Source organism: Terrapene carolina, unplaced genomic scaffold (genome assembly GCF_002925995.2).
Source record: "Terrapene carolina triunguis isolate 2854851 unplaced genomic scaffold, T_m_triunguis-2.0 Scaffold111, whole genome shotgun sequence".
NCBI classification, from domain to species: Eukaryota; Metazoa; Chordata; order Testudines; family Emydidae; genus Terrapene; species Terrapene triunguis.
In genome coordinates, this window is record NW_020664462.1 from 6,425,733 (window position 1) to 6,445,940 (window position 20,208).

Consider the following 20,208-nt stretch of genomic DNA (forward strand, 5'->3'; position numbering starts at 1 on the left):
TTTGTGGATTCCCCTCCATAGGCATTCTGAAAATTTTACTCATTCTCATTTTGTTTGTGCCTTGAGCAGAGTTGCCCCTGGTTGCAGAGACATCCCAAGCAAATAGGAGTTTGGGGTGTTCTCTGACCCAATCTCAAATCTCCTTCACCCAATCCCATCTCTTCTTGTTTTCCACCTACCCTACCAGCCCACACAGCTATGTCCTCACTACTATTTTTAGCAAGCTTGATAGATTACAGCTATTGTGCAAATGTCCACATGCATATCACACCTCCAGTTGCAGTGTAGATATAAACTATGCTAGAAAAATGCACCACTGTAACGACATTGATTAATAATCATGGATCTAATTAAACCAGTGCAAACCCTAATGTAGACACACTTAAACCAGTTTTACCCTCACTTATTTGTGTTTAGCTTATGTTGGTAGCTTACCAAGTTAAGTTAAATCTATATAAGTGACAGTTGCCCTGGTTTAAGTGCTTCTGCATTAGGAGTTTTCTCTGGCTCAATTAGATTGAGTTTTAAATCAGTTTAGTTACACTGGTGCACTTTTAAAGCATAGACAAGGTCTTATTCCTATACAATGACCATTAGGGGTATGTCTACACTTTACACCACTCGTGTTGGTGTGTAGGATATGTGCGGTTACATGCCCCAGTGAACAGCAAGCTGCATCCATACCAGTTAATCACGTGAGTTAACTGCAATTAATCAACAGCCCTACTCAAGACACCAAAACCAGCACAGACTATGGGGCAGTACAAGGAAAATGTTTGAGGAATGATCGCTATTAAACAGGTTACCTGCCATAACACATTGGTGAGAATGCAATGAGTAATCTTGCAAAATTCAGGGTGGGTCAGAGAACATATCAAAGTGGCGTTTGCTGGTCAGATTGTCTATGACAGATCAGGCTAGCCTCCAGAATCAATTTACCAATTACCTTCTGGTGTAATTTCTCTTTCTTGCAAAGAATATATTTCTTTGTGCAATGGCGTCCGTCACCAATGTGACTGGTCACTTTCTTGTGACATTGTCTCTGGAACTACCACCCGCTGGACACAGTACTTCTAGATATGATGTGAAATTGGTAGCACGTTGGCTCTCACTGGTTGGTTGTGCTCTCTAGAACCTGTTACTTGGTGGTTCCCCACCTTCACCCAAGAATATTGGGGTTCACCTGTATAATGGAGAGAGCTACCATGAACAATTTGGCTAATAGCATTAATTATTTTATTTTCCACTATTATTCCAATTTTAATTTACCGGTTCCCCCAGTGGTAAAATTCTCCCCTCCCCCCATGCAGATCTAGGACCTAGAACCACTCATGACCAATCGAAGCATCATATTTCAGGAAGGTCAATGAGATCATCGGAAAGGGCTAAGGATGAGCAACAGGAATAAGAGAAGAGGGACACTGCATACTTATAATGAGAAGGAGGAAAAAGAGGGGTTGCATTTATTGTGGTGGGAGAAAGGGACATGACTGAAGTCTCCAAGAGGCTCTCTAGAGGATAATGTGAGTTGAGAGAGCTAAACCATTAGAGCTAATGATAATATACAGGACTTGGAGGGCCAATACAGTTCAAGCAAAAAGCAGCTGAAAAAAGATCATTTAGGCATAGTATTTTTAGATGGAGAGAGGTCAGTTTAGGGTACCAGCAGGAGGAACTAAGGTAACCAAGAAGACATACTAGACAGTTAGGCCTGAATGCACATAAGGAGTTAGGTATTAGTTTGTCCCAAATGAAACATATGACAGAGACAGAGAGAGAGGACAAAAGCATGAAAATCACTCTACAGTAGGATGGGTAGAGCACTCACCCAAGTGTGGGAGACTCAGGATCCAGTCGTGCTACTCCTATGACTCTTCCATTACTTATCCCGAGTGCAACAGCTTGAACATAGCTCAGTGGTTTGAGCATTGGCCTGCTAAACCCAGGGTTGCGAGTTTAATCCTTGAGGGGACCACTTAGGGATCTGGGGCAAAATCAGTACTTGGCCATGTTAGTGAAGGCAGGGGGCTGGACTTGATGACCTTTTGGGGTCCCTTCCAGCTCTATGAGATAGGTGTATCTCCATATAAACATGGACACAGCTAAATGAGTATCACCTCAGAATACACATAGTCCAGAGGTTAGAGCCCTTAGCTGAGATGTGGCAGATCCCAGTTCAAATCCCTTCTCCTCATCAGGTGCGGGAGGGGGTGTCTCCCATATCCCAGGTGAGTACTCTAATCACTGGGCTAGAAGTTATAAGGGAGGCCCTCCTCCACTTCCTGCCCCCCATTGCTTGTGTGATCTCACCTGAAGGACTGATCCAGTAGGGGGCCTGTGAGCACGCTTCTTGGATCAGGCCCCACCCGTGACTTAGGCAGTCGAACGCCCATCTTCCCCTGGTTTATGAAATGCTCCGGAGCTTAAGTGTCTGGATGCCTAGAAAGAGGCACCAGTCCCAGTTCACATGTAATGTAAAATGTATAATGTGAATGCACATTGGAAAACATAATCCCAATTATACATATAAAATGATGGGGTCTAAATTAGCTGTTACCTCTCAAGAAAGATCTTGGCATCATTGTGGACAGTTCTCTGAAAATATCCACTCAATGTGCAGTAGCAGTAAAAAAAAAAAAGATAAAGAATGTTGGGAATCATTAAGAAAGGGATAGATAATAAGACACAAAATGTCATATTGCCTCTATATAAATCCCTGGTACGCCCACATCTTGAATACTGCGTGCAGATGTGGTCGCCCCATCTCAAAAAAGATATATTGGAATTGAAAAGGTTCAGAAAAGGGTAACAAACAAAAATGATTAGGGGGTATGGAACAGCTGCCATATGAGGAAAGATTAAAAAGACTTGAGAATTTTCAGCTTGGAAAAGATACGACTAAGGGAGATATGATAGGAGTCTATAAAATGATGACTGGTGTGGAGAAAATAAATAAGGAAGTGTTATTTACGCCTCATCACACAAGAACTAGGGGTCACCAAATGAAATTAGTGGGCAGCAGGTGTAAAACAAACAAAAGGAAGTATTTCTTCGCACAATGCACAGTCAACCTGTGGAACCCCTGGCCAGAGGATGGTGTGAAGGCCAAGACTATAACAGGGTTCAAAAAAGAACTAGGTAAGTTCATGGAGGATAGGTCCATCAATGGTTATTAGCCAGGATGGGCAAGTCTCCGCCACAAATGCTGCATTAGCACCGCTGCACCAATGGAGCAGTACTGCTGCAGTGCTTTCATGAAGATGCTCTAAGCCGTCGGCTTAGTTACTCCACTTCCGTGAGAGGCGGTAGCTATATGGGCGGAAGAGGCGGGAGAAGCTCTCCCAGCGACACAGCACTGTCTAAAACAGGGGTTAAAGGTCAGTACAACTATGCTGCTCAGGGGTGTGGATTTTTCACACCCCAGAGTGACGTGGTTATACCGAAGTCAGTGTGCAGTATGTACAGTATTAGCTATGTCTACATTGGTGTAATTCCCAGCTCGGGTAGCCCTACCTGTGTTAGCTCTGATTGTGCCAGCGTGCTAAAAATAGAAGTCTCTCTGCGGCGCAAGTAGTGGGATGGGCTGTCCACCCGGTGTGTGTCCTGTCTGAGGCCCTAGGTACATTTCCTCAAGCTGGAAATGATAGCTCTAATTCCAGTGTAGCCAGATTCACTGATGATTTCCTGTTTGAGAAACTGCATGAAGAAGTTTGTGGTTGGTGTCAGCGACTTTTGGATTACAGACATAAAGAAAGCTAGAATATTCTAGTGCAATGAAAGTGAATAATGCTCTTTAATACAGGAATGTGACAAATGATATTTTTGTCCATCCTTTCCAAGCGCTAATGATGAATGTCATGAAAAAATGAAGCTCTACTGAATTTGTGAATGGCGTTAAGACCTTAGTGTCAGATGAGATAAACGCAGCGCGAGGCATTTTATGGTTTCCATCTTTTATCTGCCACAAGTCAGGATATGAGACACTGGAAGAAAACATTTCTTTATCAAGGAGGAAATTTCATGCACTAAATCTTTGCTTCCTAATATTTCCACTCTAACTATAAACACAGATGGCTTTGATTCTCCACTGCCCTTGTGTTAGCATTCATATCGCTGCAAAGGAATTCCAGAACGGACATAAAATGCTACCAAGTTATTAATTTCCTCATTGGCTTTTCTGTAGCGCTCATCACTGTGCTGTGAGTGCTTCACAATCATCCACAACGAATTTAGCTTCACAACACACCTGGACTCAGGAGATATGCATTCAATTCCTGGCTCTGCTACAGGATTCCTTTGTGATCTTGGGCAAGTCATTTAATCTCTTCTTCAGTTAACCGCCTGTAAAATGGGGATAATATTGCTTCCTTTCTCCTACCCTTAGTCTGTCTTGTCTATTTAGACTGTATGCCTTTAATACCAGGGATTGTCACTTAATAAATGTATGTGCAACCTCCAGCATAACTCATCATCTCAAATGAGGCCTGCAGTGGTTCCTGTAATGAAAATAATCAATAACAATGCAACCAGCAGACTCATTCTTACTTTGCCCACGAGTCAAGATTTAAAGTCAGCTTTCCAGAACGGCTAGACCAGTGACTTAACCCACTTTCTCTTTTGGCCTTCTTGTGCTTATTACTTGTCAGGTTATCACCTCTGCTGGGGGCCAAATTTTCTGTCTGATATAAAAGAGATTTTATTACATACAACGGAAGCTTGTCTGTTTTATACATCAGATAATTAATTAACTAGAGGCCCAGATTGTCTTGTGTAACAAAGATTTTATTACATACGCTGATTTAATTTTCATGGCATAATTGTAATACTAGAGGGTTTTACTGAAAGCCATTTTGGGTCACTAATCTAGAGTAGTTTTTCCCAGAGGAGAGAAAAGATGAAGTATGATCTAGTGGTTAGGGTACTTCCTTGTTCCTTGGGAAATGTGGGTCCAAGTGCCTGATCTGCCACAGACTTCCTGCTATGGCCTGTCACATAGCTTCTCTGTGGCTCACTTCCTTATCTGTGATAATAACACTGCCAGGGCCGGCGCTTCCATTTAGGCGACCTAGGCGGTTGCCTAGGGCGCCAAGATTTGTGGGGGGCGGCAATTCGGCGGCGGGGGGTCCTTCCGCGCTCCGGGTCTTCGGCGGCAATTCTGCGGCGAGTCCTTCACTCGCTCCGGAACCCGCTGCCGAAGTGCCCCGAAGACCAGGAGCGCGGAAGTACCCCCCCACCGCAGAATTGGCGCCGCCGACCAGGAGCACGGAAGGACCCCCGCCGAGGGCGCCAAAAACCCTGGTGTCGCTCCTGAACACTGCCCAACCTCCCAGTGGTGTTGTGAGGATAAATACATTAAAGATTGTGAGGCACTCGGATATTAGAGTCATAGGGATCACGTAAGTACCAGAGACAGATAGTTGGTGAATGCCTACCAAGTGAATATCAATACATTCGTTTCCCTTGAGTAGAGAGAAGTTGTCCTAGTGATGCAATGACATTTATATTGCATCCAGGCAGAGTTGGATCCAGAAAAGATCCAAAACACAGACATATGAGTTAGTTAATGGAAATCGGGAATTTTCCCACCTATTTATGCATGTCCTTAAATTAGCATCCAACGGTGCAGTATCCCAGCATCTACTTGACCCTTCTTCCAAATCAATAGCTGGTGCCATCTTGAAATTATATCTATAGAAGTACAGATCTCTCTGACAATCTAAGTTCTTATACAGGAGCCCACCACCATGACATCTAAGTCCCCAGATAGTGGGGAAAAAAAATCTTTGCAAATGGTTGCTGCAGTTACAGCATTCCTTGAACTATTCCTGTTTGGAAACAGTGGCCCAGTTCTGCACACTGACGTCAGTGCAGTCCCCAGAGAAACAGAGAGCAGAATTCAGAGTAGCAGAATCTGACTCAGTGATTGTATGTATATCACCCACCAGCCTCTAATCCATATAAACTACAGCTGCTAAGACGATCTGGCCTATGTGTTGCTCCAACCACATCGCCTCCTTTGAGCCCCTGCAGAGGCTCCCAAGTTTCATTGCATCAAGGTCACGTTTCTCATCCTCATCTTCAAGGCCCATCATCAACTCTACGTGTCCACTCTTGTCTCTCACTGCATCCTCCTCACGCTTCCTCGGCACCAGCAATGGTGCCAATCATAGCTGCTCATTTGTCAACTTTGTGCACCAACAACTCCCACCGTGCCTTCTTCCACACACCGGCCCTCACACAGGAATGCCCAACCTGGCAGGCCACTCCTCCTTCAAATCTCTCCTCCCTGCCACAGGGTCTCTGAGAAATCAGCCTGTTAACTGCGTGAGGGGCAGCTGGGACAGTTGGCACTTACTTCATTTGTTTACAATGATCGGGGAGGGAGGGAATTGCAAGTATGTATACAACTCAATTATCGAACCTTTGTGTCAGGGCTTTGTCACAGGATCGGCTCCTATACACTGGATTCCTCTTTGCAGGTAGTCCTCGTGCTTTCTTATGTAAGTTCACCACAGTGTACTTTATTTAGAATGTCTTATGAAGCTTCATGTCCCATCACAGTAAGGCTTTCGGTAAGCTTCAACGTACCTGCTAGGCACAGGGTGGGGAGGTAAAGGGGAAGGGAGGTCTCACCTCTCTGAGATTCTGATCTTCTTTGCCCTTCCTTCCAGCGTCCCTGTCTCCCAATTAACAATCCCCAGCTGATGAGCTGAATACACTTGTTAACCACAAGAAAAGAACAGGAGTACTTGTGGCACCTTAGAGACTAACAAATTTATTTGAGCATAAATTTGTTAGTCTCTAAGGTGCCAGACGTACTCCTGTTCTTTTTGCGGATACAGACTAACACGGCTGCTACTCTGAAGCTTGTTAACCAGTTAATCACACAGACCTAATCAATTATCTCCCTATTTGGCCCAGGTGGGGATGCATACAAAGTACACGGTGGTGAGCCAGCCGTAAGCTACTCCCACTCTGTCACAGGCTGGTTCAAAATTTTCCAGAAAAAGGGCTTTTCAATGGAAAGCTGGGTTTTCAATTAAACACAAGTTTCATGAAAGGCATCTGCTTTCTGTGGAGAATTAAGACTTTAGTAAAAAAAAACAAATGCTTAAAGCCCAAATATTTCTTTCAAAACCAGAAATATTTTGATTTGAATATGCTGCTGAAGTGTCTTCTGGAAGTTGTAATTCAACTGTCTCATGTCCCCCATCTCTTCTCGGGGCCAGGCTCCTTGGCTGGACCACATCTCCCATGATGCATTATTGCCAAGGAGTCACATGATACATTGCCTTCCCCTCCATGAGAGAAGATTGTGGAGCATCATGGGAGATGAAGTCTGACTAGGGACCCTGGTCTCAAGAGGATAATGGGAGCATGAGGTACCCAAGATACAACTCTCATGAAGTACTACAGCAACATTTCTGAAATGAAGTTGTTTAGGTTTTGGATGGAATTTTTTGGTCTTCAAATTTTCACTTAACCCCCCCCCCCCCAAAAAACCCCCAAAAAAAAAAAAAAAAAAAAACAAAAAACCCTCAACATTTTTTTGTGGAAAATTTAGAGGGAAACTACTTTTTTCCATTTTTGTCAAAATTTTCCAAGGGGGAAAAAAACATTTTTCTACTTTGTATGCAACTTCTTAGAGTGGGATTTTCAAAGTGAACAGCATTGGCCCAACTCTGTTCTCATTGAAGTCACTGGTTAAACTCCCATTGACTTCAATGGGAGCAGAGTTAGGCCAACAGTCAGTGATAATCCCGCCCATGGAGTGCAAGGTGCGGGGACTCTGTCTTTGTATGTTTTATATAGGACCTAGCAAAATGGGGCGCCAACTGTGACTGGTGTCTCTGGTCTCTACTGTAATGTAAAGAAACAATGGAAAATAATAACTGTGAATCCATGTCAGTAGACTGGGGATTTGGGCATACCAGTGAGGAGATAGATACAAGGGTGTAGTCAAGTAGGTTAGTTACTCAACTACTTACCTACTTCTAGGGGGGAGGGATAGCTCAGTGGTTTGAGCATTGGCCTGTGAGTTCAATCCTTGAGGGGGCCACTTAGGGAGTTGGGGCAAAATCAGTACTTGGTCCTGCTAGTGAAGGCAGGGGGCTGGACTCGATGACCTTTCAAGGTCCCTTCCAGTTCTAGGAGATAGGATATCTCCATTATTATTAACTGATAAAGAATCATAGAGTTTAAGGCCAGAAGGGACCATGAGGTCACCTAGCCTGACCTCCTGTGTGTCCTTGGCTATTAAACTCCACCCAGTTACCAATAACCTTTCTTAGATTAAAGCATTACAGCCCTCGACTGGCTACAGTGTCTCATTTTCAGACGGGCTGAGCACCCACAACTCCAGCTGAAGTCAATGGGGAGTAGCACATGTCCAGTACCTCTGAATAGTCATCACCGAGTGTTTCAACTTTAATTTTCAAACAATAGCATGATCACCATTCACCAGAAGGAAGGTGGAGTGAATCAAGATAGAAAATACCCAGTGACATTTATAGTAAACGAACGGCCTAGTTTCGCTTACCCAGAGAACTGGAGAAGAAGATAAAATATGTTGGGCATGGGATCACCACAACTTCTCCCACTGCTGCTGAGGGCCAGCAGGTTATGTTGTCCCACATCCTTCCGCAACCTACAGAAAGAGAAGAGAAAGAGATGACCATATTACAACATTCAGAGACTGCTCTGTCTGCGCTGTATGGAAAGCATGCAGAGAAACCCTATGCAGGGCATGATTCATGGCTACCTTGCGAACAACCAGCTCTATCCAGTTTTCCAACTCTCTCAATCAAATCCCAAACCTGGATCAGAGGATTACAGAAGTTAGAGCTGGAAAAGACTGTTTAGATCCCTGAGACTACCCCCATGTTAGTGTACTATATACTGCTCTAAATGGAGGCTGGCTCACAATACTACACTTTATCTTAGACGCAAACCAAAAAGGGATTTTAAAAATATGTGCCGAAGACCCAGAATGAGGGATTTGACTCTGCCAAATGGAGAGGAATGAGTGAAATAATTTGGGATTATGTTCTTTAAACACACAGTTTTCAATAACCTCAGTTTCAAGATTCAGCATTTGTGGTATCAAACATTTTCTGGAATTGACAGGGAGACACAGGCCACATCTGCGTAGGACTGAGACAAATCTGGGTTAATAGTGAGTGGTGCATTTTATAGATGGAAACACTAGAGATTCTCAGATTAAATCTCTTGCTCCCCCTCCAAATTAAAGTACCTGATCTGAACACACCAACCTGTGCACAAGATGAGACTGCTTCTGTTCCTTTCTAACTCCCCCATTCCTCATGCCACTGAAACTGTCACTCACATAGGTGCAAAATTATGGTTGATGCAGTGGATGCGTTGGGTGGCAGGAGTAAATTATACCCCAGCAGATTTTTTTAAACCCCCAAAACAGTCATGCAAGACATTCCATGAAGTTCATTTAGGACTTCGCTATTGCTACTGCAGTTTCATTGAAACTGAAATGTTTTGTGGGAATAAGTCGATTTCAACAAAATTTTGATAGACTGTTTCATTTCAATGTGGAAATGTTTAATTTTGATGTGATCAATTCAACTCAATTTGTTTTGACATAGATTATATTAAAATATCATTTTAATGTCATATACTGTTTATTATACCATTTAATTTATAGATGTTATATTTAATTTTTAATATAAATATCAAAACTAAATTAAAGTAAATGTTTTGACACTATTGAAACAAGATATCTCGAAGATCCTGAACTGAACTTTTTTGGAATTTTTGTTTTCCTGGACATTTCAAAATGTTCGCGTTTTGTTCTGATTTGGAATGAAAAAATATATCAGAATTCCATACAGAATGTGAATAATAGATAGATAGATAGATACTGCAGCCATTTCGCTCTAGCAATCCTGTTCAAGAGTCACCCATGATGTGGCATAGAACAATTCCCCAAAGGCTAGGAAAAGGCTGTGGTTAAATCCAATGTCCCAGAGGATGGAACTGGATTGTAAAGAAAAAAAGCGCTTAGTAAAACATGTTTTGAATAGTAAAAGGAACTCAGAAAACCACTGTCAAGGCATATTTCTTCAGTAAATATTATTGATGTGAAACGGGCCAAACGTTTTCACTCATGCTACCCAACAGCCTAACTCCACAATCGATTTGCCAAGACTGCATCAGCGCCTTTGATACCTCAGATCAATAAGGAGAGAGCAAACAACAATGCTTTGAACAACCAGAAAGCCGAAAAGCAACCTCAACTCCCTTTGGAAGTTATAATCAAAGCTTTATCTTTGTTTTCACTGGGGTAAATGGAAATTTTCGAATGCAGCTTTGAAGTGGGATTATTGGAGATTGTAAAGAAAATAACTCAGAATATCTTCTTCTTGTAACCTCCGCTTTTAGATTAATTAAAATACAATTTTCCAACTTTTAACATTAGCTACAAAGCTCAGTTCTCAGAGGCTCATATTTAATTCCCATGAAGTTGTGACCAGTAGGGCCAAAGATAAAGACATCAGAATTCTACCCATGGAAAATAGATGGTTTCACAACAGGATCTCTCAACATCTAGAGCTCTGGGCCTATCAACCTAGGTACTTACAATGTATTCACAACCACGGGACATATTATCTGAAACTCTGGACCAGGGGTTGGCAACCTTTCAGAAGTGGTGTGCCGAGTCTTCATTTATTCACTCTAATTTAAAGTTTCCCGTGCTAGTAATACATTTTAACATTTTTAGAAGGTCTCTTTCTATAAGTCTATAATATATAACTAAACTATTGTTGTATGTAAAGTAAATAAGGTTTTTAAAATGTTTAAGAAGCTTCATTTAAAATTAAATTAAAATGCAGAGCCCCCTGGACCTGTGACCAGGACCTGGGCAGTGTGAGTGCCACTGAAAATCAGCTCGCATGCCGCCTTCGTCACATATGCCATAGGTTGCATATCCCTGCTCTGGACCAAGATGGAATCCAATATAAAATACAAGATCATAGAATCATAGAATATCAGGGTTGGAAGGGACCTCAAGAGGTCATCTAGTCCAACCCCCTGCTCAAAGCAGGACCAATTCCCAACTAAATCATCCCAGCCAGGGCTTTGTCAAGCCGGGCCTTAAAAACCTCCAAGGAAGGAGACTCCACCACCTCCCTAGGTAACTCGTTCCAGTGCTTCACCACCCTCCTAGTGAAATAGTGTTTCCTAATATCCAACCTGGACCTCCCCCACTGCAACTTGAGACCATTGCTCCTTGTTCTGTCATCTGCCACCACTGAGAACAGCCGAGCTCCATCCTCTTTGGAACCCCCCTTCAGGTAGTTGAAGGCTGCTATCAAATCCCCCTTCATTCTTCTCTTCTGGAGACTAAACAATCCCAGTTCCCTCAGCCTCTCCTCATAAGTCATGTTCTCCAGATCCCTAATCATTTTTGTTGCCCTCCGCTGGACTCTTTCCAATTTTTCCACATCCTTCTTGTAGTGTGGGGCCCAAAACTGGACACAGTATTCCAGATGAGGCCTCACCAATGTCGAATAAAGGGGAACGATCACGTCCCTCGATCTGCTGGCAATGCCCCTACTTATACTGCCCAAAATGCCGTTAGCCTTCTTGGCAACAAGAGCACACTGTTGACTCATATCCAGCTTCTCGTCCACTGTGACCCCTAGGTCCTTTTCTGCAGAACTGCTACCTAGCCATTCGGTCCCTAGTCTGTAGCAGTGCATGGGATTCTTCCGTCCTAAGTGCAGGACTCTGCACTTATCCTTGTTGAACCTCATCAGGTTTTTTTTGGCCCAATCCTCTAATTTGTCTAGGTCCCTCTGTATCCGATCCCTACCCTCTAGTGTATCTACCACGCCTCCTAGTTTAGTGTCATCTGCAAACTTGCTGAGAGTGCAGTCCACACCATCCTCCAGATCATTAATAAAGATATTAAACAAAACCAGCCCCAGGACCGACCCTTGGGGAACTCCGCTTGAAACCGGCTGCCAACTAGACATGGAGCCATTGATCACTACCCGTTGAGCCCGACGATTTAGCCAGCTTTCTATCCACCTTACAGTCCATTCATCCAGCCCATACTTCTTTAACTTGGCGGCAAGAATACTGTGGGAGACTGTATCAAAAGCTTTGCTAAAGTCAAGGAATAACACATCTACTGCTTTCCCCTCATCCACAGAGCCAGTTATCTCATCATAGAAGGCAATTAGGTTAGTCAGGCACGACTTGCCCTTGGTGAATCCATGCTGACTGTTAATGATCACTTTCCTCTCCTCTAAGTGTTTCATAATTGATTCCTTGAGGACCTGTTCCATGATTTTTCCAGGGACTGAGGTGAGGCTGACTGGCCTGTAGTTCCCCGGATCCTCCTTCTTCCCTTTTTTAAAGATGGGCACTACATTAGCCTTTTTCCAGTCATGAAAGATGAAAGTACTGGATGGTTTCCTAAAGGAGAACATTTTTGTTCTGAGCGTAGTTTAAATGTCTACATTTAATACTTAGATTACAGTTCATTTGTTCTTGTTTGAAATGCAGAAAGAACCGACGCCTACATCTTTCAGTTAACAGATTTCGAGCTAAGCAAAGACAAGATATAGCTATAATGGATATCCATGTGATAGCTTGCACTTATCACACATCTGACCATCTCACTTGTACTCTGTCCACAAACCCATCTACCTTGGGACTGCTTCTGTCACTCCAAACCTCTGAGCAGCTTCTAATGCGCATTAAGCTTTTGTAAAAAGATGAAGGTAAAACAAATCCAATGGCTGGAAGTTGAAGCTAGACAAATTCAGACTAGAAATAAGGTGCACATTTTTAACAGCTAGGGTAGCTTACCAAGAGTTGTGGTGGATTCTCCACCACTGGACATTTTAAAATCAAGACTAGATGTTTTTCGAAAAAGATATGCTCTAGTTCAAACAGGAATTAATACAGGGAAGTCCTACGGCCTATGTGGTACATGAGGTCAGACTAGATGATCACAATGGTCTCTTCTGGCCTTATAATTTATGTAAACAGTCTGTCAGAAAAAAATGTTTCCTTCTTTCCCCAAGAAAGAATTTTGCCCAAGAATACAGTGATCTGAGGACTGCAGCGTTGTGTTCAGTTCATAGAATCATAGAATATCAGGGTTGGAAGGGACCTCAGGAGGTCACCTAGTCCAACCCCCTGCTCAAAGCAGGACCAATTCCCAACTAAATCATCCCAGCCAGGGCTTTGTCAAGCCTGACCTTAAAAACCTCTAAGGAAGGAGTTCTGCACCAGCGACAGCCCATAAGCCGTCAGGGCTAGAAACTGGTGCTAAGACCCCTTGGAAAGATTTCCAATCTCCCCTATGGGATACACAGCACAGGGCTTTCACCTGGCAAGATCTTGGAGATGCTGGACTGCAGATCCACAAAAGTTGTTTTAGGCAATTTCTAGAGGTTTTAAAATCTCTTCTCTCTTCCTCCAAAGTCTGTCCAGGGGGACTTGTGATAATATTTGCCCCAAAGCCCACTGAAGTCAATGGGGAGACATCTTTTGACTTCAATGAATTCTGGATCAGGCCATTTGGGAGCCAACCTATGCAAGGAGGTGACGGAACCTACTTATTTTCATTACTCTACTTATGTGTTAATCAAATGTTGCTAAACAAGGTTTACCGCTAAAATTTTTTTTTTTTTTCCTGCCACACGTGTGGCACGTACACAATTCATGCTGGGGAGATGCAAAGGTTTTATCAGCACTTGCTGGAGGTTATTTGCATCAGTCAGCCACGGCTTCACCTTTCATGAATAATGTGACCCTATTAAATTCGTGCTGACAAAACTCTTTCATAGCTTGAAGGTCAAATGAAACCACTACGATCATCTTGTCTGACCCCTGGCAAAACAGTGGTCAGGGAATTTCATCTAGTGATTCCTGTAGGAGAGGGAAACATTCCTTCTGACTATGTAAATGCACACTATAAATACATCAGACAGATAAACACCAGGGAGGGAGAGGAGTTATTTAAGTTAAGGGCCAATTTTGGCACAAGAACAAATGGATAAAAACTGGCCATCAATAAGTTTAGGTTTGAAACTAGATAAAGGTTTCTAACCATCAGAGGTTAATTCTGGAACAGCCTTCCAAGGGGAGTAGTGGGGGCAGAAAATCTAACTTGTTTTAAGACTGATCTTGATAAATTTATGGAGGGGTTGGAATGATGAAGTTGCCTACAATGGCAAATGGCCCATCCATGATTGCTATTAGCAAATATCTCCAACAGTTGGAGATGAGACACAAGATGGGCAGGGCTCTGAGTTACTAGAGACCATTCTTTCCAAGGTGTCTGGCTGGTGGGTCTTGCCCATATGCTCAGGGTTTAACCGATCGCCATATTTGGGATTGGAAAGGAATTTTCCTCCAGGTCACAATGGCAGAGACCCTGGGGGTTTTTCACTTTCCTCTGCAACGTGGGGCACGGGTCACTTGCTGGTTTAAACTAGAGTAAATGGTGGATTCTCTGTAACCTGAAGTCTTGAAAGATTTGAGGACTTCAGTAACTTAGCCAGAGGTTATGGGCCTATTACAGGAGTGGGTGGGTGAGATTCTGTAGCCTGCAGCATGCAGGAGGTGAGACTAGATGATCATGATGGTCCCTTCTGGCCTTAAAGTTTATGAGTCCCAATAACTTGTGGTTGAAAACTAGGGCATAACTTGGAGAAAGACATCAACTATTGACACAGGGCCTAGCACAATGGGGTCTTGTTCCATGACTGGGGCTCCTCGGTGCTACGGTAAAACAAATACGTAATAATTTAAATGCTCCATGCGATGGAGAATTTACCACATCCCCATATAATCTGTTCCAATGATTAACTACTCTAGCCTATAAAAGTGATGTGACACTATCCTCACTGTTAAAAAGTTGCATCTTATTTAAAATGTTCTAACACCAACTTGCAGCCATTGGATCTTGTTATGCCTTTATCTGTTATGCCTTTGTCTCCAAGGCTATGTCTACACTATGCAGCTTTTAGGGACATGGCTGCGCCACTACAGCCGTGCCGCTAAAAGGCACAGTGTAATCGCTGTTTGTGGGCAGAAGAGAGCTATCTTGCTGACAAAAAAGCCCCCCAAGGAGTAGCATTAGTTCTGATGGCAGGAAATAGCTCAGTGGTTTGAGCATTGGCCTGCTAAACTTAGGGTTATGAGTTCAATCCTTGAGGGGGCCATTTAGGGATCTGGGGCAAAAATCTGTCTGGGGATTGGTCCTGCTTTGAGCAGTGGGTTGGACTAGATGACCTCCTGAGGTCCCTTCCAACCCTAATATTCTATGAAAGCGCTCCTGCTGACAAAGCACTGTTCACACCCCCGCTTGTCCTGCAAGACTTATCTTTCGGGGGTGTATGTTTTTTTTTTAACACCTCTGAACAACAAAAGTTTTGTCTTTCACTTGCCAGTGTACACAAACTCTTAGACTAATGGCCCCCTACAGTCAGATATCTTCCCTCTGGGTGATTACATATAGATGGTGCCTCTTAACCTTCCGTTTGATAAGATAAATAGCTTGAGCTCCTTAAATCTCTCATCGTAAGGTATGCAACTTGATATCATATTCCAGCAGAAGGTTTCTCTATCTAGCTCTCTGGTGTGGTCTTTATTTATTTTTAATAGGCTAAAAAATTAGACAACACACATGTCAATTCATACAGGGCACAGTCTTTTGCTCTGGTTTACATAACGGGCAGATTAAACCCGACAAATGACTGTTTGAGAAATGTCTGCATTTAAAAATATACAGATGGAGCTTAACTAGGAAGCATCAGAAAATAACCTACAGAAGTTGGGCATGGTCCTGTGATGTTAATGGATTTGTATAAGAAGGGGGGGGGGGTCGGTATCACATGGCCATGAGTATAGTTAATTTTTAAATTGTTGGAGCTATTTGAGGCACTGCTTCAAGAAAGCACTTCAGCATGTGCTTAGGTGTCATGTAAGTGCTTCCGAACGAGGGTTGTCATTCCCGGTGTGCCTCCATAGAAATCAATGCACTTACATCAAGGAAGAATTTAGCTCTTTATATCCTTGTTTATTCTGAGACCTAGGACTCTTCTACATGGAGACGTAGTGCACAGCAAGAGGGGTGTAAATCTATAGTGCGCCAGCTTGCCGCACACTAACTGGCCATGTGGACCCTGTTACTGCGCACTAAAAGTTCCCTAGGGTGCTTTCAAACAGCAGTAGGTCAAAGTGCACTAGGGAACTTTTAGTGCCCATTAGCAGGGTTCAAACAGCCAGTTAATGAATGGCAAACTAGTGTGCTGTAAATTCACACTCCAGCTTGCTACGCACTAGGTCTCTGTGTAGACAAGTCCATAGTATTACAATTTCTCTAGTACCCCTGGATTCCAATATACTCCTCAATATTTGCTAGTGGGTTAGACACCAAAGGAAAGTTGCATTTTACTAAGCTCCTATGGAGGGGGCTAAGATATACAGTCATGAGCATGGTATACATTTATATTATTTGTAACATAAGCTCTGGTTTGACATCAGCTGGCAGTTTTCAGAACTACCCAATGGAGTCAATAGCCATAGAGGTCAGGGATGCCAAAGATCTGTTGTGTCACATTTAGTACATTCCCTGTTATCACTGCAGCAATTTTGCCTATGGTGTATTCTCCAGTGGTTTGCCCAGTCTGGTTATAAATTATCATTCCTACTTGCATTGCCTTATCGGATTTTTAAAAGACAGTTAGGCATATAGTGGAATTTTGCAGTAGTGCCTGAGATCCCCAGTCATGGACCAGGGCCCCACTGTGCTAGGTGCTGTACAAACACAGAACAGAAAGATGGTCCCTGCCTCAAAGTGCTTGCTGCTGTAACTGGCAGAGTCAGTCAGACTTTAATTCAGTCAAACCATCCAGTAGAAAACCACTGTGGGCCCCATTGTTAAAAAGAGATGCCTGCAAATATATATATTTGCAAACAAGTATAACACACACACCTCCTCGGTGTGGCGTTCTGTCCCATCTAGTGGCACCAAGACCACTTAGCGAGATAAAATGAGTTTGCTCTACAGCCTTAGCTAACAGCCAGTTGGCTTTTAGCTCATGCTGTAGAGGCTCATGCACTAAGCTGCAGAGATCCCCGGTTTGATCCTGCCCGTTGACGACCGGGGTTTGTCGGCATTACACAGGCACCTACAAATTCCAGCCAGATGGGTGGGGCATCTGCAAAGAGGTGATTAATATAATTTTTTGCAGGCGGTAGAAATAGAGCCTGGTAAAATCAGTGGGAGCTACAGGTAATGATCCCATTTGGGAGTCAGTACACTTTTATACAGGGGCCTAACTTGAAGGATCCAGGTTTGAAAACTTTGGCTTTAGCTTCTTTCACAGGAGAAGAAAGATGACATGGCGGAACGGGAACTGTGAAAGGAAATTAATAGCAGTTCATTGCAAGAGGCCAAAGCACCTTGGGCCATCAGGAGATAGGAAGAGTTTGGAACGATCCAAGTTCGGCCTCACTCTCTACCTGAGGTGTGCCGTGGAGACCTCACTGTGAAGGGATGTACCATCATAATTATGATCTATGTTTGAGAGGTGAAAAAACACAGGGGCAGCTTGAGTGGTACAGTCCCGCTGCCTTGTGCCACTCTGTGCAAAGCAGCCTTTGAGTCGTCAGTTGAGGGTGAGGGTGGTTCTGTGTAACCCGCACTGACACACACGGACTCTCTGTCCCGCTCTAGTGGCAAGACCACGTACAGAGGCATACGAGTCTGCTATCGCTTCTGCACAAATGGCCCTGGCCCTTTAGCTTAAGCTGTACAGACTTGTGGTTTGAGATCCCAGGTTCAGTCCCGGCAGATGACTCAGCCAGGGCTGACACTGCACGAGGGCCCCACCTGAGTGGTGCAGCTGGACTGCCCCTGTGAATTTGGACCACAGACTCCTGACATTGTAAAGACTTCCTAAAGCTAGAACAAGACAGTGGCCAGAATGGATCAGCACTCCGGCATCCTAGTCCTATAAGACCCCAGTACAAGCACCAGATTTGTGTACATGAGCTCACCTTTCCTAGCCAGCTCTGCAGTTTCCTACCTGGGAGTTGCAGGTTAGGGTTTATTTTGGCCTTCTGTGACAAACTGGCTTTGCCCTTGGCTAGCTCGGCTTGCAGCAGTTCTTTGCTGTAATCACCCCCCATCCTCTCCCAAACAGCAACATTCAAACCCTTCACTTCCATTTTCACTATTGTTTCCAGTGTCCCTGGATGCAGCGTAAAGGCTAGTGGCTGCCGACCTCCCCTGCCCTGCCCATGTCTCATCATTCTTTTGATCTCATCGGCACCAACTCTGATCCAAAGTAAATACATCAGTCCAGAGGTTTGCATTTCAACTCTGCATGGCCTCACATTCCCTTCGTGTGCTTTCGCCTGTCGCGTTGGCTCACATCACCCTGGTGCTACAGGCAATAGAGGGATGCGGCAGAGAAAGTGATCTGCCACAGGAAAACAAGAAAGCCATTAGACTATGTAAGGTACCAGCTACTACAGTGCTTTGCTTCCACCAATAATTAGCTCTTCGCAGCATGAAGATACTAATTATTTCTTCTTCCAAGCCACCTCTGACATCTACATTCTGTAGGAAATTAACTCAGCCACTTAGAGCAAGCGGAAAGGATTCCCAGACTGATCTTAATTATAGGACGCTTTCTTAGACAGTGCGTTATCATGCTTCCCCTCAATTCAGCCAGACATTGATTTTTTCACTTTATGTGTAAGCAACACTTACTAATAAAAAATGGTTTTGATTTGCATCTCTGCAACAGCTTTCATCAGAAGTTCCCAAGGCACTTTACAAACACTGCAAAGGAAAAGAAATAGAAGACTTTTGCTTCTTTATAATGCATAAAGATAGCTTGATTTTATTTTTCACCTGAGTAATATCAAGAACTTCACGTTTTCTCTTCCTTGTTTTTTATGGTGGTCTCTGTGCAAGACCAGAGAACTGAAGAGGGAGAGTTGCAGGTTCTTCATGGAGAGGGTGTTGACTCTTTAACAAAGAGAGCTTTTCTCCCAACTGTCTTTCAGGCATTTGAGTTAAACATGCATTAAGAGAAAGACAAAGCCAGATAGCTGTAAACAGATTAGTGCCCCCCGCCCATCCTGTTTTCACACATTAGGATTCCATGAGTTTCCCTATCATCAATAGAGTCTTCCAAGAAAAGCAGGGTAGACAAGACCTGAACTGCTAAGAAACAAGTGGAGAAATCAACTGTCTTTCAGACTTTCTTTATATATCAAAGCAAAGATTAAAAAAATGGTATTTTCCCCACCATTGCAGGTCATTTTTAATGAATTAAGCTTTAAAACATTCCTGCAAGGCCAGTGTTTGCACCTAATTTAGAAATGGGTGAACTGAAGCAAAGAGATGTCGACGCTAAAGGCCAAGATTTGCACACACACAGACACAAAAAAAAAGTTGCCCAAAGTTAGGCTTCTCAACTCTCACGCAATCACCTTCACGGGTCATTTTCAAAAGCTCTGAGTATCTACCAGCTCCCATTGACTTTGCTGGGAGTCACGGTCTGAAAATCAGGCAGCTTATCCAGATTTCCAACATTAGGTTCTTATGTCTGAAAAAAATCTAGCGTATGCCAAACTGGCACAACAAGGTAATGGTGGAGCTCTGAACAGAACTTGGGAGTCCTGGCTCCTCAGACTGAATAGCCTAACTCTCCACTGAAAGCTCAGCTGACTTGCTCTTCTGTATCAACAATGCAAGTTACTGCCTCTTAGCAAAGCAGGGCGGAGTTAGACTCATAGACTTTAAGGCCAGAAGGGACCATCATGATCATCTAGTCTGACCTCCCGCACATTGCAGGCCACAGAACCTCACCCATCCACTCCTGTAATAGACCCTTAACCTCTGTCTGAGTTACTGAAGTCCTCAAATCACGGTTTAAAGACTTCAAGTTACAGAGAATCCACCATTTACACTAGTTTAAACCTGCAAGTGACCTGTGCCCCCTGCTGCAGAGGAAGGAGAAAACCCCCCAGAGTTCCTGCCAATCTGACCCAGGGGAAAATTCCTTCCCAAACCCAAATATGGCGATCAGTTACACCCTAAGCATGTGGGCCAGCTGGACCCCTGGGAAAGAATTGTTGTGCGCCATGGCATATTGGTTTCAGAGTAGCAGCCGTGTTAGTCTGTATCCGCAA

At 43.6% G+C, this 20,208-nt stretch overlaps 1 protein-coding gene across 1 annotated transcript in view; it reads right to left on the reverse strand.

The window, feature by feature from the left end:
- The window catches only part of VIPR1 (vasoactive intestinal peptide receptor 1), a 117,190-nt gene that overhangs the window by 79,259 nt on the left and 17,723 nt on the right, over nucleotides 1-20,208 (reverse strand). The window contains exon 2 of the mRNA XM_024211855.2: nucleotides 8,540-8,647. Within this exon, the coding sequence (XP_024067623.1) occupies nucleotides 8,540-8,647 (108 nt within the window). The remainder of the gene's footprint in view (nucleotides 1-8,539; nucleotides 8,648-20,208) is intronic.